This window comes from Liolophura sinensis, chromosome 11 (genome assembly GCF_032854445.1).
Source record: "Liolophura sinensis isolate JHLJ2023 chromosome 11, CUHK_Ljap_v2, whole genome shotgun sequence".
Lineage (NCBI taxonomy): Eukaryota > Metazoa > Mollusca > Polyplacophora > Chitonida > Chitonidae > Liolophura > Liolophura sinensis.
This window is the reverse complement of record NC_088305.1, coordinates 15,734,871-15,759,363: the sequence shown is the minus strand read 5'-3', so window position 1 is coordinate 15,759,363 and position 24,493 is coordinate 15,734,871. Positions and strand designations below refer to the sequence as shown.

The window sequence follows — 24,493 nt, the reverse complement described above, 5'->3', positions numbered from 1 at the left end:
CCACGAATGAAAGATTAAAACAATCCCCACAAAAGATTCGCCTAATTGGAAAATATAAAAGACACTTAGGGAATGGTGACGCCAAAGTCAGCTTCTACTGGCACAGTTATCCATACAGCCCACTTTAGCATTCAACCATTCAATGTAAACGTATTTTAAATATTCAGAAATGTGAATAAAAATATTCAGATATATAGTTTTCTGCTGTCTGTTTTGGCGCGCTTCCATCAGTTTTTGAGCGGTCTTTTTCTTTTAAGTAGCATGTGTGAAGGATATGTCATTGCAGATCGTTTATCCAAAAGAATAACAAGTACCGGCTTGTTGATATTGTATGTCTCTATTATTCGTATGTTCCAAGAAAACCATTTATATCGTGATCAACCTTCAATCTTTGGTAGAATACGTTTTACCTCATGCTGGCAGGAGTTCTAATTCTTAACAGGCTTCCAAAAATCTGCAATAAAGTTGATAGTCATCCACGGTGATTTAATTGGATGTGGTTATACTAAATTCATGCCGGCTATTTGTTAGTGTCAACCAATGTTTGTATATAAAATGAGCCTCCCAAAGACTTTATACGCAGAACGATTGAAATTTATAATGAAAAATATGGACGACTAGTGAGCATTTATCTCCGGATAAAGTACGTTGTCTATATTGAATCGACAAGCTATTCACGACCCACCTGCCAATATGTCACATATTGCCAGGGGAAGCGCTTGACATATTTGTTGACCAGGTCACAGGGACAAAGGCTGAGCAACGAGACTACTAGAGAAGGGGAGACAACTTGGAAAGCGCTAAACACGGAAGATGCCCAGACAGACCGAGTAAGCCGGATAACTTCGTAAGTAAAGTGTTACAAGTTCCATATTTTATGTTCTTAATCAAGGACAGCGTTACTGTCTGTTATAGGCTTACTTTTCAACGCTGATGGGAAGAAACAAGCTCTTCATTTAATGTGACCGTCTCATGCGTCTCTAACGATAAAGGCTATTGGTATCACCAAGCACGTTGAGGCATTTGTCGTATGAAAGTGGACTGGTCATAGACGCCATTGTTGTACGAATGTACATGATACACCCGTGGCTCAGAAGTGTTGTACTGAGACAAATGTTCTTTTTGAACATACCAAGCATCTCTTTTTAACAGAACAACTTTTACCACTTCGGGATAAAGACAAAGCTCAAGCCGACGAGAAAAATAAATATTAATGTTAAAAAAAAATGTTAGTTTCTCAGCTGGGATTAAATCAGCTAGGTTAAACAAGTTGAAAGGTCTGATAGTATAATTACTTATTGAGTTTAGTGTAATGATTTTTAATTTGGATATGCACCGACAGCCTTGATTTAAAATTTATTCTTATACATTTTACAAAAAGCACCAAAGATTATTTTTGTGACGATTAATTGTTATATGCAGCTGTTTGTATCACGAATGAAGTTAACAGCGAGGGCTTAACCATAACCATTTCACTCCCTAGGCAAAAAATGTCTTTTAGATTACTGTTTATATCACAAGTGTGTGAAAAAAAGAAGAATAGCACAAGTTGCGCGACTCCTTTTAGGAGGCATGCAACGTTCAATCCTCGCCCTGGGCATAGAACTTTTAAACATATTCGCTTTCCTTGTTCGTGGGGCCATGTTGATAATATGCGGCTGATGGCCAGCTTTGAGCTGTTTGTACAGTTTTACGATAGTTAACTCACATTCAGATTTTTATTGTACCAAAACGCCATCAGAGCTGAGTTCAGAACGTTAATAATAATAATATAGGCACAAGGAAACAACAGAAATACAAGAGAGTTCATCTAGATGTATGTATGTCATTTCCGTAAAATTAGAACTAGATATCCTGTTATATAAGTTATATTTGTTCTTATATAAATGGTGTAATTGTAGTGAGTAGATGTTTATACTCTCACAATATACATCACTAGTCGAATATTGCGTGCAAGCTTGTGGCCGCGTGACGCGAGGAGTTCATCAGTAATTCGCCATTGGTCCAATGCATGGCTCACCCCGGACATTCCGGTTTCTTCCACTCATAAAAATGACCAGACTGATGTTAGTGAAAAGTTCCCAGTATGGCGTTAAGCCAACGAAATAAATAACTGCAGTGCAGAATCTCGGCAGCACACAGATTTTCCCATAATTTCTTATTCTCTGTAATACTTTGTTTGTAGGCAAAGCGCAGACGGAGGTTCTATCATTGTAAAGAGTACCATATAACATCGACGGTCAAGATGGCGAGCTTTAAAGAACAATTGCTCAAGCAAAAACTCAAACCTAGCCCAGAGCCTATGAAGGATTTCTCGAGCCCTAAAATGGCGGGGTTCATAAAACAAGCAGATATAGATGAATATCAGGGCAAGGTTTTAGATGTGAACACAGAGAAGTGGCTCGATCTACTTAAGGATGTGACTTTTACAACTTGCTACAGTTCAATCTCCATTGAGCAAGCTAGACTTTTTGTCAATGTTTATGAACGAATCTATAAAAATCTTGACCACAGAAGCATCTGTCGTCTTTCATGGGAGGACAAATTGTTACCGGAAGAGAACGTCATTTTGGAAGGTATGCGCACAGAGTTAGCCATAGCAATGAATGAGTACGTCAAAGAAGGTTATGTTTTTGTCAAAACCTCCAGTCGAAGTCCAAAAGATGGTCCGTTGGCTCAGGAACGTTTGGAACATTTGTATCGCCAAAGATTGTCGAGTTTTCCAGAAGAAGACCGTTCAAAAGAAAACACAAAACTCACCACTCTTTTGCAAGTTTGCTTTGACGCCATGATGGTCAAAAGTGCCGAAGAAGTGATGGACTTGTTCATGAGAAGTGAACGGATTTATCAAGATATGCTTCTGGCCTTAGCGGTTCCTGATAGATTCCACGAGAATTTCGTGATCCGACAGTTTGTTCCCATCGACGTTGACATGGAATTTCGGGGTTTTGTGTACAATCATGATCTAGTGGCTCTCTCACAGTACAACTACTTGATCTTCTCTCAACGGCTACTTGAGCAGCAGGGTGGCATTGAGCAAAAACTTATTAAGTTCTTTGAAACCGAAGTCAGAACACGTCTAATGTCTGAGGCATTCTCAAGCAACTTCATCATTGACTTCGCCATTTCCCAGAATGGTAGGTCTTAAAAAGTAAATAAACGCACAAGTAAAATCTTTGGGATGACTTATGCAACTAAACGAATGCTGACATTTTATCCAAAGAACCAATAATCCACAGGGATTACGGGCATGAATCGTATTATTAGCGGTAAGGAAGGACCTGTATGGTTAGGAGTATATACAGAGGTACCAACGTCTTGTTCTACAAAGCCACCGTGAGCTATTATTGAATTGTTTGCAACGATCATGGCAACATGGCATAAACATGTGTGGCCGTGAGAGTTATAATCTAGCTGGCATTCGATCTCTTTGTAGGAACTGTGCTGCCAGGCCCCAAACGGTAAATTGCTATATATATATATATGCGCCTATAGGTTTACAACATCAAATTATTATCCTTTTAAGATTGAGGCAACGTTCGAAACGAAAAGCTATACTAACGAAGAAAAAAATTATTCTAAACGATGGTAGGTGAAACGTGAACTATGTAATGCCATGCTATATGTAATCGTGTCGTTTTCAGGGACACCGAACGAGAAACTCTGGGTCATTGAAATAAACCCATACCTGGAAACGACAGATGGCGCCCTATTCAGCTGGCAGCACGAGCGCCACTTACTGGAAGGCAAAGGCGGTTTCCAATTTCGGATAACAACGCGACCAAAGCCAGGAGCAAAGGCAATGCTGCCAACACGTGCAAGGGATCTACTGAACGAAAATTAAAATACATTTTGAAATATTTTATGCATTCTTGACATGTGAACTAATTTGCGACATAAGTTAACTGACTATTTCATCTATTCAACATTATTTTCATAAACGACTGTAAACTTTTTAGTTGAATGTAGGATGTGTTTCATAATAGATAGTTCAATACGACACTGCGTGCATTTCCCTACACAGGGCGTGTATATTAGTGTGGGAAGTTGACAAAAAAATTCCAAACATAGCAGACGATTTGAGTTGCCCTATTTGAAAGTTTAAACGACTGGATTACTGTTGAATGATGGTTTACCAATGCTGCCTTCGACATATTACATTTCGGGCGTTTTAGGGAATCGGTGAAGAGCAAACATAAAGTAGGGTTCGAGCCGGGTTTTTTTTTTAAATTGTCCGCGTGTAAGCCTATATGACACACGCTTGGTGTTACCGGCCCCAAATGCAAGGCCGCGGGTTAAGTATAGGGACTGGAGAAGGTATTGATCATTTTAGTTTCTAATGCTTTGTTGCTGATCAGGGCCTTCGCCACTACCTGTGTTTGAAATAAACACAGAAAAATTTAGAACATTGAAATAGAGAGGGGAAAGTTCTTCTGCCATACTTTAACAACTTCGACATACAACACAGACGACTACGAACGGTGGGGACTTCGATTCACCCCTACACTCACGTCTTCGTATCTTGCCGTTGGTCTGTCCGATGTAAACCTCGCACCAACTTACAGAATTATAAGAACATTGAAATAGAGAGAGAAAGGTACTTCTGTTATACTTGAACAACTTCGATATACAACAAAGGCGACTACGAACGGTGGGGGCTACCATTCCCCCCTTCACATGGTCGTATAAACGTATATTCCCACATTAGGCAAACAGCACCTTCACCTTCTTGTCTGCATCTTTTTCGTTCATCACATCGATAAAATATATACAAATGTATATTGACAAACATGAAGTTCATACTGGAAGTCGTTTCACTTATAGCAGAGTGGTTGGTGATGTCAAACAAGTTCAAGTGGTAATAGATTACAGAACAACTGCTGCCTCATTCCAATACCAAACACACCACATACATAAAGCAGTCCCACCCACTTCCAGTACACTAAGACTGGGCTAACCAGTTTTACATGGCCTGTCCTATATATTTGATAACTTGATTGTTCAAGTGGAGATTTTTTCACTTTCATAATGGTAAGCCTACGCGTTTATGAAAAATCCGCTGAAATATAAGTAAGACAATTTTCGAATTCGCAATACTTACCCTTCAAAACATCTCTTTTTTTTAATTTCTACTTTTACACGATGGATGGCTTAGTTTGATGTACAAGGCCTGATCTTTGAGACCCCCAAAAAAAAAAGAATCACATTTTATATATATATATATATATATATATATATATATATATATATATATATATATATATATATATATATATATATATATATATAAAATGTGATTCTTTTTTTTTTGATCTATATATATATATACTGGTTTTAGCGTCACTTTTCGGGCGGATATCATAGCCCATCAAATCAGTGTTTTATTTTTTTAACGTATACTAATTACATATGTACATGAGTCAATTATTGGAATAATCCTTTTTGTGGTAGTATGTATATAGCTTATTGTATAGGTTCAAAAGCTGCCATGGTTATTTAACAGAAAGGAGATAAATAGTAAGCTATTTACAGAGATTTACGTTCTCTTAACATCAGAAATACATAGATGTACATTACAGACTTACATTGAGTTGCCTATAAAGGACTTTACACAGACAGAAAACAGCAGTAGTGCTTTTATTTATTGGATAACAGTTTTGTTCTCTTGCTTCCTCCTCTGTGACGTGGAGTTCTGGTGCTCCCGCCACTTATACCGCACGCCATCCAAGAAACACCTGCGTACTGGAAACCTGTGCCTGTAACAGGTGCGACAAGTATAATTGAGGAGCAAGGATGTCAGGCCTCATCCACTTAGTTGAAGCAAGAGATAGTCCTATTGTTATGAAGTCTTCAAGTTTCTGGTCTTCGTTTCTTTGGTGTTAATTTTCTTTGGTCCCGTGGGTCTTCTTATTGTTTTCCTGTCTTCTTCTTTGGTTGATTTCCTTTTCTGTTTCCAGTTTTTATTCTTGGCCTTCCTTGGCGGCGGAGACAGCACGTTTCATTGACTTGTAGAACAGTTTCTGGCTATTCTCCAGCCTAAGAACATAACTCCTGCCGATAATTTAAATGTTCATCATTGTTTTTTGTTCCTGTGAAAACAAATAAAGAAAACAAATATATAAGATAGTTCTTGTATGTTTAAATAGCGAAGCGGTTTTGTTTGTAAGATAAGGGGGGGTACTAGTTAAGCTCGGTGGGGTTCCTGGTCGGCTTGGAGGATTAGGAAGTCGTAGGCTGAAGGGAGATTGACGCCTTGAGCCTTGATCTCTGGTCAGGTTGGGATTCAGTCTTTTGATCTGCATGGCTTCTTGTGGTTTTCGTTTTCTCCAGTGGGGTTTATTAATGTTTCATGTCTTAACTGTGTTCCAGTAGATGGTGTGGGATTGGTTTTCCTGGATATGGTCAGCTATGGCAGATTTGGAGTCAAGTTTTTTGAACGGATGATTTGTGTTCATGCGAGTTTCTAGGGGTCTTCCTGTTTCAACTATGTAGGATTTATTGCAGTTACATTCTATTTGTATACCAAATGAAGGAACACAAATCATCCGTCCAAAAACTTGACTCCAAATCTGCCATAGCTGACCATATCCAGGAAACCCATCCCACACCATCAACTGGAACACTGTCAAGACACTGAACATTAATTAGTCACACTGGAAAAAAAAAAAAACGAATACTACAAGAAGCCATCCAGATGACAAGATCGCCTGCAAAACACGCCGTCGACGACAGGGACATAGGCCTACTAGGCCTAGGCGGATTTTTAGAATTCGATGAAAATTTGTCTGCACGAGCCAAAAAATCCGTCAAGTGTATCCTGCACCCCTGCCAGTTTCAGGTTGTTCCTGTACAAGAACTGTTCAGGGGAGGCAATATCCTCAATTTTCAACACTAGTGAATGTGTGTACGGGTTATCTGCTCCTATTAGCAGTCTGCAACTTTTTTCATTGGTCAATCGGGATATGCGAAGCGCTCCATGATTGGTTGTTCGGTTAGTTTACCTGCGTGATGGCGGAATGACAGAAGATCATTGACAGTAAATTAATTCTCCTTCAGGTGTGAAAACACGACGCTGTTAGCTCTGATAAAAGCAGAATTTACCGGACAAATACCTGTCTATCGCAGCTTCTTTCCGCAACGACATGGAAGGTATTTTTGACTTAGGTAAGACTAGCTTTCTTTTAGTTGCGAAATCTGTGTTTGTATAATCTAATATAGAACTCGGCCTTAATCTTGCAGTAAGCACCTTCAAGCCAGGGCGTATTTTGACGCTACAACAACAACATTGGTCATACGTACGGGCAAAAAAGTTCACAATTAATCTAGCTCTGTGCTAAAGATTACGGCCTTTGTCGTTGAAGGGAAGTATATTGAATGCATCATGGTTGTGGGGTGATGTTGGTAAGACAGTATTCATATAGTCGAGTAGCTCCACGAGTGCAGTTGACACCTGAATCAGCGCACCGAGCAGGTCGGTTTCACTCACTCCCCCCATGAAATCGCGGGTGTTGGAAGCAGAAAAACTTGCTTCCTGACGGAAAGCTCCCGAAATGCAGTACAACAATGAATGACCTGGTATATTCATTTTTCAACGACGAGATCAAACCTATCTGACCATTTCTGTGTCTGTTTCGTAGGTTCCAGTCACATAGGCCTACATACACTAAATCCATGTCTTTTCACTGCCGGAGTCTCCATCTGCGGGATTGAAGGCCTTGTTTCTATTTGATATAACCGCAAAATGTCCTGTAATGTGAGGTAACATGTGCTTGCAAGTTTTCCCACATAGGGGAAGCCTAATTCTGCACACAGAACTCGCAGAGGAATGAAGGTGTCTGCAAATGACCAAGCTTGGAAAGTTGTACTGCTGCCAGTTCTAACCGAGTCGCTTCATCTACATAATATTTCAAAATTTTCCAAGTTATTCCCAAAAGCGTTTCCACTTGAGAGTGTATTTATAGCCTGTATTGTACGAGCTGCTACAGAACTTATATGTATTTATAGCAGGATAGCTGATGACATATCTCATGGGAATCCCTAAGTCATTTGACGGCAAGAACGGGCTACTTAGTCCGTTTGATTTCTGCCAGGTTTGAGTGTGGCTCTGTACTGCTTGGTATGTTAGTACATCATCAGATCAGTTGAGCCACACACGTGTGGCTAAGTTTTGAGCGCCCGCATTCCTGACATAGAGGAGGAGGTGATAAATAACATGGACGAAATACTGATTTTTTGCTGATTCCCAAAGTTTTTGTTGCTAACACTTCTTCAGTTGTTTTCATGTCCAGTATGTTATAGCCATGTGGCCAAAGAGTGTGCAGACTATTGGCTCTGTTAGTCCAAGTACACTGACTTGGGTGAAGAATACTTGAATACGCCATTTCTGCTTAACCAAGAGTCAGAAGCCAACAACCTCTGTGACATGGTTGGGAACATGTCGCGGCCCGAATAAGCACATACTCTAGTTCATTACGTCTAGCTGGTCCAACCCACATTGTAACTTCTCCCCCTCCAATTGCCACACACAATTTTGTAATGGTATCCAATAAAGTATTGGGGGCCTCCGTGGCTCAGTTGGTTAGCGTGCTAGCGCAGCGTAATGACCCAGGAGCCTCTCACAAATGCAGTCGCTGTGAGTTCAAGTGCAGCTCATGCTGGCCAGCTTCCTCTCCGGGTGTATGTGGGAAGGTCTGGCAGCAACCTGCAGGTGGTCGTGGGTTTCCCCCAGGCTATACCTGGTTTCCTCTCACCATAATGCTGGCCACTGTTATATAAGTGGAATATTCTTGAGTAGGGTGTAAAACACCAATGAAATAAATAAATAAATAAAGTATCGTTTCACATGAAAAATGGCTCCAGGCTATATGCCATCATGTTCATGGCTTCTCAACAGTCCGTGTACTCAGACTAATGACTGTGTATTGTACTTCTGACTTGACACAGAATCAGATAATGCCATGTCTCATTTATTCCTGTTCCAAAACCACCTCCATGTCCCTCATAATAGGACCGCTCTCAATTACCTCCCTGTTTAATATGTGCATTTTTAGGATTAAGCTGTGGTTAGGTGGGAACTCGGGAACGTCTAGTGGCAAATGTCCGTGTTAAAGTAGCATTTTATAAATTAGTTGATGACCTACATGTAGCTTTAAAGCAGATTTTAATTTCGTAAATTTTTTTGGAAAGCCCTGGGTAAACCTTGTATACTTTTTAATTCATTCGCAGGTAATTTTAATACCCTGGCCCTAAATTAAATACAGTAGATATCTTTGGCGAACTTTTAAGCAGAAAACATCAACTTTGTTTAAGATCTCTTGACATTTTTCTGCGATTCTCAAAGGCTGATATCATGTTTTATATTGATCTTTTGCCTGGAAAATATTCGTCTGTTGTGACATAAGCTGAATACTGTGTGCTGTAATAGGTGAGCTCCCATTTCTCGTATTTTCACGCTATGACAAACTTTCCTACATGTTAAGTGTAGTTATATGTCATACTGGTGGGGCCTCGGTGGCTTAGTCGGCTAGCGCGCTAGTGCAGCGTAATGACCCAGGAGCCTCTCACCAATGCGGTCGCTGCGAGTTGAAGTCCAGCTCATGCTGGCTTCCTCTCCGGCCGTAAGTGGGAAGGTCTGCCTGCAACCTGCGGATGGTCGTGGGTTTCCCTCGAGCTCTGCCCGGTTTCCACCCACCATAATGATGGCCGCCGTCGTATAAGTGAAATATTCTTGAGAACGGCGTAAAATACCAATCAAATAAATAAATAAATAAGTAAATCATACTGGTGGATGACATAAGTGTAATGGTATGTCATACTGGTGGATGACATAAGTGTAATTATATGTCATACTGGTGGATGACATAAGTGTAATTGTCTGTCACACTGGTGGATGACATAAGTGTAATTGTATGTCACTTTGGTGGATGATATAAGTGTAATTGTATGTCATATTGGTGGATGATATAAGTGGTCTCAAACTTAATGTTAGACCATCTTGTCTGGTCAAATGCCCGGCGTGGTCAGCCATGTTGCCATGAAGTCTCGAACAGTTTGAGCAAGTATCAAATGTTCTTTATTTATGTTTTACTGTTATGTACATGTACATTGTTAAAGAAGGAATGAACTTTCTTAGTTCCTTCTTTTTTTACCTGAACGCTTGCATGAGGTATTCATAAAAAAATATTGAAAATTATTTATACTTAGATTAGTTTGCTTCAGTAGTTAGCTGTATTTGTGAAATATTTTTAAAATGTCTATTATTTGAGCTTTTTGGATACCGGTACAATTTATTCTGTAAATTAATCCTCAACCTTTAAAACCACTGAAGTATTTTTTTCAGGAAAATTTTTGCATACGGTTATTATGAAAATGAGGATAAAAATAGTTTGTTTGTGTCAATAGAGATACAAGCTTCATAAAACTGTGCAAACTATTTTTCTGCACCTCACAGCTCTATCAGAATGTTTCAAAATATTGGGCGCAGAGGGGTTTGGAGAATTAGGGTATATAGTGTAATTGTCAGCTACATGTACAGGTGGGCTTAAGCCTCAAAGATGTGCCCTCATCAAGGAGGATGCCCTTAGGAAATGCATGGTCAGATCTGTATAGCCATCACATGTACATAAAATATTCATGTTTGAGGGGGGGTGAGGTGGGTGGGGGCGGAGTGGTTGAAGGGGAATTGATTTAGGGGGAGGGTGGGCAGCGTGTTGATGAAGGTCTATATATTAGATTACAGATTTAGCTAACACCTAAAACTGCCATGCATTTGTTGTACCCATACATCATGTCTACATGCCCATGTGCATTCATGTCAGTGGGAAAATTGAAGATTTTTAGCTTCATTGTATTATTTATACATTATACCGTATATGTCATCTAGAAGTCCTCATTTATTTATTATGTGTTTTTACACTCTATAAGCGTGTGTTTACTCTGAGCACTAATATGTCGAATATTAAATTTGGTGTCCTGACAGCTTTGTACAGTGTCATCCACAGTCTATGAGTGTGAGGTACTCAATACAAGGGCTCAGTCTTTATCAGACAGTGTTATATGTTTCCGTTATGATAACATTTTGATAAGTGTTGTCAGTTGTTTCCGTTTCCCTTGATTCTGTCTGTGTTTTTGTGTCTTCAGCGGAAATCTTTGGGTTATCTTCACAAAGGGGACATCTATAGGTATACATGACAGGCAATAATTTCAGGTTGTCCTGTTTTTTAAAGACGGATATAGGTGACACATTCAAGTGCTATAAACAGTATATCCCTAGGAATCACTATGTCTGTGCGTCTGTCTGAAGACCCGACTTTGACCATGCATCTTCTCTCAAACAGATTTTGATGACCAAAACTTACCACACATCTTGCCTATCATCTAAACTTGTGCATGCGTAAGCTTAATGGCAATCAGCGGCAATTATTTTGATAATTACCCGCATTTAGGGCTTGTGTAATAGTGCTTTTCCATGTATTCAGATTTTGACCATGTAACTCTTGGAAGAGTACTGAATCTATTTCCACAAAACTTTGTATACATTCTTTTTTAATCATCTAAACATGTTTATGCTTAAGTTTAATTACAATCGGGTAATTATTTTCATAATTACTTCCGGTCAGGCACTTTGTACAAAATGGATTTTACTGTACACAGATTTTGTCTGTGCAATTCTTGCTTAAGTAATGTATCAATTTCCCTGAACCTTTATGTAATCTTATCACAAAACATTTACATGATTAATAATAATGACAGTAAAAAATGAAGCAAAGTTTTGCAAGTGCCTAACATTTCGAGTACCTACTTAATAAAGAGGAAACCTAACGAATCAACAACTTCTTTCATGTTGTTATGGTTATGCTTAAACTTGGCTTAAAAACAACAAGAATAAGCCTAATCATATAAAGCATAAGAATAAACATAGCAAATGTTAACTATTGAACATAACATTTAATACAAGCATATAGCCATAGCAAAGCTTAACACTTAAACGATACCATAAGCATGTAAACATATCATTTGTATTAAAGCTTACATGCAGTCTGAGAGTTTGGTTTTTTATTATTATTTTCATTTTCATTTATGTTGTTTAGAACTTAGAACATTGGATTTCTGCGTAATGACCAGTTCTAACCATACACAAATAATTCCAGCTGTATATATTCTGTTCTGATTGCTACATTTCTCCATTCAAACTGGATGTACCAGTAGTGCAATCAATGCACTTCTGATTGCTACATTTCTCCATTCAGACTGGATGTACCAGTAGTGCAATCAATGCACTTCTGATTGCTACATTTTTCCATTCAGACTGGATGTACCAGTAGTGCAATCAATGCACTTCTGATTGCTACATTTTTCCATTCAGACTGGATGTACCAGTAGTGCAATCAATGCACTTCTGATTGCTACATTTCTCCACTCTGTACCAGTAGTGCAATCAGTGCACTTCTGATTGCTACATTTCTCCACTCAGACTGGATGTACCAGTACTGCAATCAATGCATGCCACAAATGGCCCATGAAAAAAACAGTCTGTATGAAGCCAAACTACATGTAAGCAACATGATGTCCTGTAAATTCTTTAAATGTTTTGTTAGTTTTCTTTATTTTATTCTTGAAAATGTTGACGGATGGACAAGATGGAAAGTGGTATTTCAGATGAAAGACCATTCAGAACTGTCCAGGAAAATAGTTGAATTTATTTTTTTTTTTAGAATTTATTCCAACCGGGTAAAATTGTGTTAAAAGATTAGATTCAACTTCGGGCCTGTTGTGATCCAGAAGGTATCGTTTATTTCACATCTATAGTTTTTGCCTGAAATAACTCGTTTCAAGGTCAAATAGGTGAATGCGTTCACAGATCTCTGTGCATATACATTTTTAACGATGAAAAGTAGTAGTCTAATCTGTGTTAAGTAGCAAACACCTAATGTGACATCTCTGATCCCATTGTGCTTCAGAAAAGACCACCATAGAATCAAATATTCAAATACACTTTATTTGGTTAAACAAATTGTATTTTCTATTTATTCGATTTTCCTGGACAGTTTTTTTTTATTGGTCTGTCATCTGATACGTACATAGTTTTAGAGCGGTCTTTGCTTTTAACCAGAGGCTTGCAGGACTGCATGTTGTACAGTCAACAGAGACAAAATATAGTAAGTAATTTACTAGTATCCGGTTATTGTCTTCCATTTTTACATATATGTATGATTTATGTAATGGCATGCTATTTTTATGTCAGTTCTAAATTGATCTGACTCACTTCTCCATAGATTCACATATTTACTTTCACAAAAAAAAAAAATAAAATGTTTGATATAGAAATCGAGTGGTAATATGATGATGTTTTGGCAGTTTTACAGTGCAGTGATTAGCAATATATTTAGGCAACACAGGTCTGAATATGTACTACAAGTATTTTGTTCAGTCAAAATTCTTTTAAAGGCTGATTTGCTACATCCCTTTTATAATGACTGTCACAAATCTGCACCTGTGGTTCTTCCATGGCTTGATTGCCACAGGAGAGGCTGTATATGTAAAGTTTGGTTCCATTTGGCTGTGTGTGTTATTAGACCAGGAGACAGGTGATTCCAAGGCTCAGGACTGTACCCTCATGACCGCCGTCTCATACAGGCAAGTCCAGGCGTCTGGAATGCAGGAGTTTCTCACCAGGAGGTCTGTCAGTACTTGAGCCCTTATATTCTTATGATAATTGTCAGAGCTGTCAGAATTAGGTCAGTCTATGAAATCAGCTCTGTCAGACCACTTCTATCCAATCACTGGAACTTGTACTGCTCGATGTGCATGTACAGTATATAAGTACTGGCCTTCTAATTGTGTTTACATTTCCGGAAAGGTCGGAAGAAGTTTTGATATTCCGACACCTTGATGAATTCTACAGAACACGTAATGGAGGGCGATGGACTCAATATATACTAAATTAGACAGTCTGTAAGGTGTGAGTACATGTGTTATCTTAGTATTGATGTAGTTAATAATTAATATACATGCAGTGTGGTTTTGTCCTGTTGGATCATGATATTGTACGTGTACGGTTACAGTAAATACTTTGGCTTTAATCAGAAGGTTTAATTACCTTTATAGCTGTTTCTTGAATCATGCACGTGCTGTATTTCTGTATGGTGACCATCATATACGTGAGATATTCTACATAAATATGGCACAAATACAATTTTTATAGCAATACCTGCATATTTTATGGTTGTTGAGTTATTTTACATGTTTATGGTATGTTAAAGTTTTACTTTACTGTAAATCTTCAACCTTTTCAGTGATATTTATGCCTATAATTATTATGAAAATGGTGGCAAAAATGACTTGTTTGTGTCACAGAAGATTTATTTGTTTGTTTGATTATTGCTTTATATCTTATAGACTCAAGAATATTTCACTTATACAACATAGATCGGCATTATGGTGGGAGAAAACTAAGCAGAGTTTGGAGAAAACCCACGACCATTTGCAGGTTGATGAAAGCAGAGGTGGCCAGTATGAGCTGGACTTGAACTCACAGCAACTGCATTGTTGAGAAGCTCTGGGGTCATTGCCACCACACTGGCGTAATAACCTGACCTCGGCCACAGAGGCCTCAGTGTCACAAAAGATCTGATCTTTCCTAAAAGTTTGCAAATTATATTCCTCTACATCCCAATTTTCTCTCAGAATGTTTCCAAATATTTGTCACAGCCAACATTGGTGGTTGAACAAGTTAGTGGAAGTAAAATAAGACTATTTATTTGGAGAATATTGTGGCCTTTAAGAAGAGCATTTTTTTCATGCTAGATGTACCTGATGTATGTTAATCAGAGGAACAAATATATTTTGACATTCAGATTCCTTAATTCAGAACCATTTTGAAAAGGGAATGTTTGAACTATGTTCAATATACCGATATTTAATTGCTGTTTTATAGTATGTAAAAGAACTGGGTCTGTATTTATCTGATGACTGAAGGCTTAAGTTATATATTCAAACACAGCTACAAATAAAGTGCTGTGCTCCAGAAACTTTAAAATTTGTGCACTGACTCTTTTACTGGGGAACAATGCACACTAACCACAATTTGAGCTATAAAATCCTTTTCTGACTTTTGGCTTTTGAAGGACTTGCAATTTGTGACTTCAGTCGTTAGTTGCTTGATAAATACAGGCCCTGGTCTCAGATTTATGAGTAGAGGAGACCATGAATTATGGGCGTAACACTGACCTCCTGACGTAAAGCTGTGACCAAATCAGCGAGAGATGAATTTGAAAATTGGCCATTTTTCAAGTTGTTGATTAAGGGCCTTTGAGGGAACTAAATTACCCTTGTAGTTAGAACCTGATAGGGGCCAATAATGGTCGATAATGATTGGGTCATATGTACTTGAATCTTCCTGTATATTTTGCATGCATGTGTTGATCATTACACTTGCTGATTGTCACTGTATACACGCACCAGTATTTTAAATTTACAAGACATGTGGGTATTACATGTAGATTGTGTATATTCTCTCTCAGATTTAATTTTGTTTCTTGTATGCACAGTATCTGTGTTTACACTATCATCAGTCACGTGTACCAAATTGAGACCTTCCACCATGCCGAGTATTTATTACATTGTGATCAGTGATCAGTGGATGATGGGCAATCAGTGGATGATGGGCATTGTCTAAGTACAGGTATATATTCATTATTTAAATAATACATCATGCACACTGTAAACTTTTACAGTGTACAGTTGTGCATGATAATGAATATCTAGTATATCATGCAGTCATTAAAGGGTACAGTGCATTTTTTTCCTGACATTTGTTGTATAATCTGGTAACAGATGTAATTATTTGTACTAATCATTTTAATTGGTTTACAACATGTACACGTACATAGCTGTCAGAATGATCTACATCTCCTAAGCAGAACTTCTAACCAGCATTTTGTCTTCAATCAATCATGTAAACTCGCGTATGATTGATGAGCTGGGAGTTCAGGTGTTCACGGGCTCTCAGGTATTCACGGGCTCTGTAATGGACTGACGTTGGTGGAACTCCCTTGGGGCATCCATTGATCGCCCAGTCTTTGTTCTCTCCCATTAACCTGGGCAACAGTTCTGTATAGATATATATAGCCTGAGTGCTTGGTGTAAAAGAGGTGTGGCATTTTCCGTAATGCTTGAAAACTGAAATGTCATATGCTGTGTGGGTGCATGTCCCACACATCCATTCTTTCTGCTGTTAATAGGTAATATGATTTTTTGAAGAACTGAATATGAGTTTATCTATCTATTTATGTATTTTACTAGTGTTTTATGCCATACTGAAGAATATTTCACTTTATGTGATGGTGACCAGCATTATATTGGGAGGAAACCTTGTGAGGAGCCCACAGCCATCTGCAGATTGCTGGCAGACCTTCCCACGTACGGCTGGAGAGAATATGAAAGAAAATAATATTTATAGAGGATACAATGAGTGACCCATTATATCAGTTTTTTTTTAAAACAAGTGGTTTAATTTTATACACAACTAGATTGAATCGATTAAAACCAGATGGGCACCTGTAGTTGTCTTAGAACCTTGTTGGGAACGGAAATCAGTGTGAATGTAAACAATTAAAATCTGAATTTAAAAACTGTTAACTTTGAAAATGGTACTGATTAATTACACGTATTTCTTGGTGGTGATGAAGCCTAGGTTTTGCTCTTCTTTTTACTCCTATATTAATTAAGGTACTAGCAGGCTTTGGGCTAGAGCAAGACTGCATTAATATTTTATTTATTTATTTATTTATTTGATTGGTGTTTTACGCCATACTCAAGAATATTTCACTTATACGACCGCGGCCAGCATTATGGTGAAAGGAAACCGAGCAGAGCCCGGGGGAAACCCACGACCATCCGCAGGCTGCTGGCAGACCTTCCCACGTACGTGCATTAATATAAATGTTATGTACAATGATGGTTGTATATACATGTAAATGACATTTAAATCAGAAAGGAACGCCTTGGCACTTTTAAAAATGATCTTTTATTATCAGGAAAGCCAGCAAGCTTTATCAAGTGTAACACATCATCCTCTTGTATTTGTGCGGTGATCTCATGTAAAGGTAAAATGACTGCGAGAATCAGTCATAACCTAACCCAGTTTGTCAGGAGACTCTAACACACCGCAGGATACTGTAATGGCTGTTCTACCTTTGCCCAGGCAGAATCAATACACCTGCTGGTTCAAGGTTTTCTCTGTCTTTGAACCGCATTGATTTTGTCCAGCTGTGTGGTCACACACTCTGGCAGTATCTGCCAGCTGGGTTTTTAAACTCTGGCAGCTTTTGTATTAACATTGGCCTCTTGCATAGCCATCAGCCAGGATTTATAGCCTAATGCCTCGTCCAGACTATAGCCAACATCTGACTCAACAGCAAGTTGAATGCTGTTGAGGTAAGTTGAATGTCCCGTCCACACTAAAAATCAGATGGGTCATCATTGTTCAACACTGTTGTTGTGTGCTGAACTGTGTTCAGCTGTTTTTTGGGGTTTTTTTTTTTGTTTTTTTTGATTAATCGGAGGGAAATTTCCATCTTTCTTTTCAATGCATGAGACAGAAGGAGAGAGTGTTGTACGGGCCAAGGTATTTTTCATACTCCTGTATCAATGAAAATGGCTCATCGTGAGACCAGTTTCTCTCTTTCGCTTTTGGTGCCACCATTTTAGCCAGGCCACTTGCCTTAAAAGGGTCACGTTATTTCTACATATGTGCTAATTGGCTACTTTCAGTAGCAAACGACTGGCATGTCTACATATGTCCTATTATCAAATTACTAGCTTGGCTACATACTAGTAGTTCATAAACAAGGGCAAGTTAGCAACACATTTTAAGACCATCCCCCCAAAAAGGTGATGAAATTGGCTGTCTTGGCCTGATTCCGACGTTGGTCTTAAAGTTACATGTGTGTCAGTTAATGACCCATGTTAAATGATGGGATGAGGATGAGATACATGCACAGGTAGTGATTCCATGTACGTCCATTCACATCAGTATGACATGCATCAACTATCAGATGGTGAAATATTGCCACAATTGAAGACACTTCATATATCGTTACTAAGACGCAAGAGATTGTATGTATCATGTACAGTTCTGTATATATACTAAACCTACGTGGCTTACATGTACACTTGGCATATGCTGTAAATCTTCAACCTTTTCAACCGTGGAGACAGGTTTTTCAGTGTAATTTATGCATGCATGCAGTTATTATGTAAATGATGCTAAAAATGAATTATTTGTGCCAATATTCTTTTCCAACTTTATAAAACTGTACAAATTATTTCTGTACACCTCATAGTTCTCTCGGCATGTTTCAAAGTGTTGGTCGCAGAAGCAGTTGAAAAGGTTGAAGAATTAGGGTTTATGTACATACATACTCATACATGATACATGTTGTTAGTAAAGTGGTTCTAAACAGGTAATAAAGGGATGAAATTCCCCAGCGTTAGCCGTCTTTTATGTACATTTATACACGTATGTATTTTGAACTACAGTTGGCAAAGTTCCATAATCTGAGTTCATGACTGCCGGCATGTTGGCATTGTGGACAATAGCAGCTGTAATTGATCCCTATACAGCCTAATAAATCATGTTATGATCTGAGAGATTGCATGTGTTTATATACAGGTTCAAGAGTTTGAAAGGCACACATGTACATGCGATCTTAGATGCAGTTAATTTATCGTATCTATTACCGGGTCCTAATTGACAGTCAGTATGAATCATAGATCCATTTCTGGTAAATATACACTCCCTGCCATTATGGGAATCAAAGGAGCTCGTGTAGAAGTGGGAGAGCTCATTTTTTTTTTCAAATTAACGATATAAATGTAAAAGGGAATTCATCAGGTATTTTCAGTCTCTTTATACAAACAGAGCATGATAAAAGTTGCTATATTATAAAGCTTTGTGTCAGGTTATATAAGGGTTATGTGCACATGTCTACCCTAATTTTTCAACCTTTTGAGTTTCCACCACTTGTGCAATCAATATTTCAAAAAACATTCTTAGAGAACTTTGAGGTGTAGAGAAATAATTTTGCACAGCTTTATGAAACTTTGCATCTTTAGTGACACAAGCAAATCATTTTCATAATTGTATCATCTGTGCATACATTCCACTGGAAAAAATCTGCTTACGATGTTTGAAAAGGTCAAAGATTTACGGTATGTCATGATGTATTAAAAGTAGCTCGAGCACAGGTTGGGTTTTGTGTTTACAGTGTAATGGCATACTTTAATCAGAAGCCATTCAAATAAATAAATTTAATAATGTATCGCGCTGCCGTAAATGTGAAATATTCTTGAGTAAGGTATAAATCTCAAATTAAATAAGTGAATGGTCAGATGTTTAAAATATGAATCAGTTCCTTCAACATGATGGCCCCTGTCCATGGAATTGTGAGATTTCATCAATACTAGAAATTCAACTCCTCTTTTAATATAAGTGACAAAATTATAGCTGGGTATATTGTTTAGCTATATATACAAGAATGTTTTGTAGTTAAAATAAACTAATTAATGAGCAGATATTTTGTGCAGCTATGCACATGTATATTTACTGAATGCCTTACAAGTAATTCTTCAACTTTTTCAACTGCCTCTGCTGCAAATATTTTGAAACATTCGGAGTAGAAATAGTTTGTTTACAGTAATTTTCATAATAATTGTGTGCCTGAATTCCATATTAAAAAGGGCTTTAGTGGTTGTAATGGCTGGGAATTTTACAGTTGTAGTGTATGTCTATATCACTCTGACATTTCACAGTAGTTAAAACAAATTAATGATAATTTGACCAATATTTTGTACAACTTATATACCTCCAAATGTTATTGAACACTCTATATGTTCTGTTTGTTCAGGTAGGTGACAGCAGGACGTGATCGAGCAGCAATGTAGGTGAGGATGTGATAAAATTCGCCCTTATCTCCACCCAATCCGTCCAGAGAGAATGCCCAGCCAGGGCAAAAATGGCTGCGCGACACACCCAGGGCGGTGAGTAGCATATTGTTCATTCCTGACCTATTCAGACTCTTTTCACACAATCAAGGCAATTCATTCTCCACATAACCTTGGAAATCATCATGCTAAATGACATTTCAGTATCACAGTCAAGTCAATTCATTGTCCCGGAAACCTTGATGCTCGCTGACAACACAGACTCACTTTTCACTGTCACACAGTCAAGTCAATTCGTCATCCAGGAAATCACAATGCTGGCTGACAACACAGACTCACTTTTCACCACCACACAGTCAAGTCAGTTCATTATCCAGGAAACTGTGATGCTGGCTGACAATACAGACTGACTTTTCACCATCACACAGTCAGGTCAGTTCATTGTCCAGGAAATCATGATGCTCTTTGACAGCACTGCATTTCACAGTGTTAGAACAACTCAACATGACGACGACAACACAGTCTCACTTTTCACAGTCAGTTCACCACAGAAAGCCATGATACTGACATATCAGCTTGTAGCTATTCTCAAGGCATGAACACAGAAATGGTGACTCACCAGTGTAATGACTCTTAAGAGTGTTATCATGGAACTCTCTAATGTGAGCAGGTCAGAAAAAAAAAGATAAATTCTACATGTGCAATATCCCGATTCAATTCTGTGATTATTGCTAGTAATTTGGTTAAATCCAGGGGTTTACCGTAGTAGGAGACAACTTAACAACTTGTGTGTCTCATATTTACATCAAGCTTCAGACCAGCTTGACTTGCATTAGAGCCTTTTACTTAAGACTTTGTAGTGCTGGTACATGGTACCTGTAGGATCTGCGGAAGCTACAATGTATGTAGCTCTTATGAAAGTTCATTTTCTTACACATTGTTTCTATGTACACATACTCCATGTAACATATTGCAATTTTTTCTTCACTATGGTATTTGCTGTGAATCTGTGCCAGTGTTGACATAAAGTTTTAAGTGTATAAAAGATGCACACGTAGCATTGTGTGAATCCAATATTGGTTTTAGTAGATTTAAAGCTGCTTTTAGTGAGTGAGTGAGTGCTTGGGGTTTAACATCGTACTTAACAATTTTTCAGTCATATGACGATGAAGGAATCTTTAGGGTGCATGTAATGTGCCTCCTTGTTGCAGGATGGATTTCCACCGCTCTTTTATGTAGTGCTGCTTCACTGAGATGCCTTACTGAAGGCAAGTAAGCCGTTCCGCCCGAGCCATTACACTGATACGGATCAACCAGTCATTGCAATATCCCCTTCATGCTGAACACAGGCGAGGAAGTTACAACTTCCTCTTTTAAAGTCTTAGTTGTGACTCAACCCAGGATTGACCCTGGATCGACTACTCCTGAAGCAGACGCTAAAGCTGCTTATATGACTACATTGGACTACATGTACTTGTTGTACATAAGGTACCAGCATGGCTGGACCTACTCCTGTTGAAACATACACCCTAAATGGCCATAAATTTTGTCCATGACCAACCTGCCCATTTTGTGTGACTGAGCTCCATTGATTTTAGAAAGGTGTTTTTTGACATTTGTTTGGAACATGACATGATATTCTACATGGAAAATTATAAGTTTCAGCACACCGAAAATAATATTTTGTGACATTTATTTGTGCTTTTAAAAATTCACTTTTGTGGACGAAATTTTAAGTCATTTAGGGTTTATAATAAGAAGTTGCACTTATTAGCATACAGTTGGCAAACTTTCACACAGTTGGTAGAGCGTCCACTTCAGGAGCAGTAGATCCAGGATCAATCCTGGGTCGAGTCACACCTAAGACTTCTAAAGAGGAAATTGTAACTTCCTCGCTTGGCGATCAGCATGAAGGGGATAATGCAACGACTGGTTAACCCATACCAGTATAATGGCTCAGGCGGGGCGTCTTACTTGTCTTCGGTAAGGCGTCTCAGTGAAGCAGCACTAGATAAAAGGAAATCCGCCCTGCAACAAGGAGGCACATCACATATACTCTAAGGATTCCTTCGTCATCATATGACTGAAAAATTGTTGAGTACGATGTTGTAACCCAAGCACTCACTCACTCACAAGCTTTCATGACCTGGAAAAAGTTTTTTTCTTCATTTACTCCATTAAATTTATTGGAATTTTTATCTGATCAGTGCTTGGTGTGAAAGTCAGAAATTTAGACTCTACTTAAAGGAGAGTTCCATACACTCGTTAAGATATAAAAACGTAATTGAAAAGCATTTATACTCAAGTTCTTGCATAAGTAACAGAAAACAGAATTTTTTTATTCAAATAAGGTATAATCAAAATTAATTGAGTGGAGGTTGACATTATGATGGACCGATAGCCATGAGGCTCTTGACAAAAATGCCTGAGTGCATGCAATGTTCAAGTGCTATATATTAAAGGCAAAGAAAACACTATATTAGCCTGAAATATATGTCAGATGAACAACCATTAAACATTGTCCATAAAAATATATATTTTTTTTTCAATAAGTAAAATGCATTTGAAAGTTTGGATTTTAGTTTGGACTGTGGCATTTTCCGACAATTTTGGGACCAGTGATGTCATCAAATTTTTTCCACTTAACACACATAGACTGCTGCATTTCATCATTGAACATGTATAGACATTCTTCAAATCTACCTGGAGCCTCCGTGGCTCAGTTGGTTAGCGCACTAGCACAGCGTAATGACTCAGGAGTCTCTCACCAATGCGGTCGCTGTGAGTTAAATCCAGTTCATGCTGGCTTCCTCTCCGGCCGTACGTGGGAAGGTCTTTCAGCAATCTGCGGATGGTCGTGGGTTTCCCCCGCGCTCTTTCCGGTTTCCTCCCACCATAATGCTGGCCGCCGTCGTATAAGTAAAATATTCTTTAGTGCAGCTTAAGACACCAATCAAATAAATAAATAAAATCAAATCTATCTTGAAATGTCCCGTTTCAAGCCAACTATGTGGATGTGAAGCCACTGAAATCCTCTCGTTCACAACCAACTACCTAAGAATCTGATATTTTGAAACCATTTTAAGGAAATAAATCAAACTTTTTTCTTAGATTGTATTTAATGGTCTTTCATCTGATATATACTTCATTTTAGTGTTTTCTTTACCTTTAAATTAGAATAAAAATATTCAGTGTTCTGGAGCCAAATAGAAAAAATCATGTTTTGCAAACCTTGGCCACACATACAGCATTGTGAAGTGTGTAAGAAGACGTAATACATGTGCATGTCATGGCATGATGTCTTAATTTTGGCTTTAATAGCGGCTTGAGAGAATATATTGATGGACACGTTGGGCAGATTACAAACTTTTTCGTACAGTGGGTTCTGGGTATAAAGTTAAGGTCTCAGATGAAGTGTTTTTACAATGACCTTGGGTATGTTTGGCAGAATTCTATTCTGGAGTTCTCCTTTAAACATTCTTTGAATAATTTTTCAGAGAGGAGAAAGATTTACACAGGTTGTTGGATCTCATACGGACACCTGTTAGTAAGCAACAGGTACAGTATGCACATATATACATATACGCTTATATCTGGTAAATGGTTGTATATCTGGTATCTGGTTTATGATTTATTACATGTATGTAGGTGTTAATATGAACAGTACAAACAATACTGGACCAAATGTATGCCTTGATACAGCATCTGACATATTAAAAGTTTAAAATGCATGCCCTTACTCTGTGTAACTCTTACTCTATGCCATTTCTCTGCGTGTGTCTGCTTGCAGCTCCCATCCATAGAGTACAGATGTTCTTACTGCCCAGGTTCCCTCCAGTGGCCCATCCCTCAGCCCAAGGCAGGGCGCCGGCCCTCCACCGAGACGCTCGCCTTGGAACAGTTCAGGTACAGTAGACTACAAGCATGTGCATATAGCCATGTATCTCTTGACACTGGGAACTCCGTTACGGCATGTCGGCCTGTACACAGAAGTAATGTCTCTCCAGAGGGAAGTATTACCCAGGTTATTCATGTACCCACCTGTCAATAATGTGGTTATCTCCTGGTAGGGGCTAAACTGACATTTTTTACAAACCAAGGCAAATTCTATCGTAAAATGTATAATTATCTATACTTCTGTGTCTTTTTTGTGCGAAACTTATTGCCGTTTGTGTTCTCAAAACGAGGCAAATGAATGACTTCCTATTTTCAGTAGAACAAGAGTGACAGCTGAAATAAATTGATTTTTTCAAAGCCAAAGGTGGAAAATAATGTGCCATGCTCTTTAAAGATTCCGTTTTTGACACCCCCATTGAGTATGATTATATATCTGTTGTTAAAATTGATTTTTTAAACTGAAAACTTTCAGTTTTCGACGACAAAATTAAGTTTTAAACTCATTTTTGCCAACTGAATGTCGGTTCGTAAAATATGATGGGTATAAATCCATGCATGTATTGGCAAATTTATTTCTTTGATTGAGATTGAACACAAAACTCAAGAATATTTTTTATTTTGATATAATCAGTTTGGTTTATGGCTGGAGAAA

At 38.2% G+C, this 24,493-nt stretch overlaps 2 protein-coding genes across 2 annotated transcripts in view; both read left to right on the top strand.

The window, feature by feature from the left end:
* The first annotated feature begins 792 nt into the window (after positions 1 to 792).
* Positions 793 to 5,182, top strand: LOC135477955 (uncharacterized). Its single transcript, XM_064758191.1, has 3 exons — positions 793 to 847; positions 2,186 to 3,137; positions 3,645 to 5,182. The coding sequence occupies exons 2-3, from the start codon at positions 2,246 to 2,248 to the stop codon at positions 3,842 to 3,844; spliced, it is 1,092 nt and encodes a 363-aa protein (XP_064614261.1). The 5' UTR covers positions 793 to 847; positions 2,186 to 2,245; the 3' UTR covers positions 3,845 to 5,182.
* Positions 5,183 to 7,030: 1,848 nt separating this feature from the next.
* The window catches only part of LOC135477560 (serine/threonine-protein kinase Nek10-like), a 54,350-nt gene continuing 36,887 nt past the window's right edge, over positions 7,031 to 24,493 (top strand). Inside the window, exons 1-4 of the mRNA XM_064757704.1 lie at positions 7,031 to 7,164; positions 19,908 to 20,040; positions 23,442 to 23,502; positions 23,735 to 23,850. Coding sequence (XP_064613774.1) covers positions 19,997 to 20,040; positions 23,442 to 23,502; positions 23,735 to 23,850 — 221 coding nt within the window. The 5' untranslated portion in view covers positions 7,031 to 7,164; positions 19,908 to 19,996. The remainder of the gene's footprint in view (positions 7,165 to 19,907; positions 20,041 to 23,441; positions 23,503 to 23,734; positions 23,851 to 24,493) is intronic.

Coding starts and splice junctions, on each gene's coding strand:
- LOC135477955 (XM_064758191.1), top strand. CDS start 2,246: ATGGCGAGCTTTAAAGAACAATTGCTCAAGCAAAAACTCAAACCTAGC. Junction 3,138..3,644: donor CTTCGCCATTTCCCAGAATG/GTAGGTCTTAAA, acceptor TGTCGTTTTCAG/GGACACCGAACGAGAAACTC.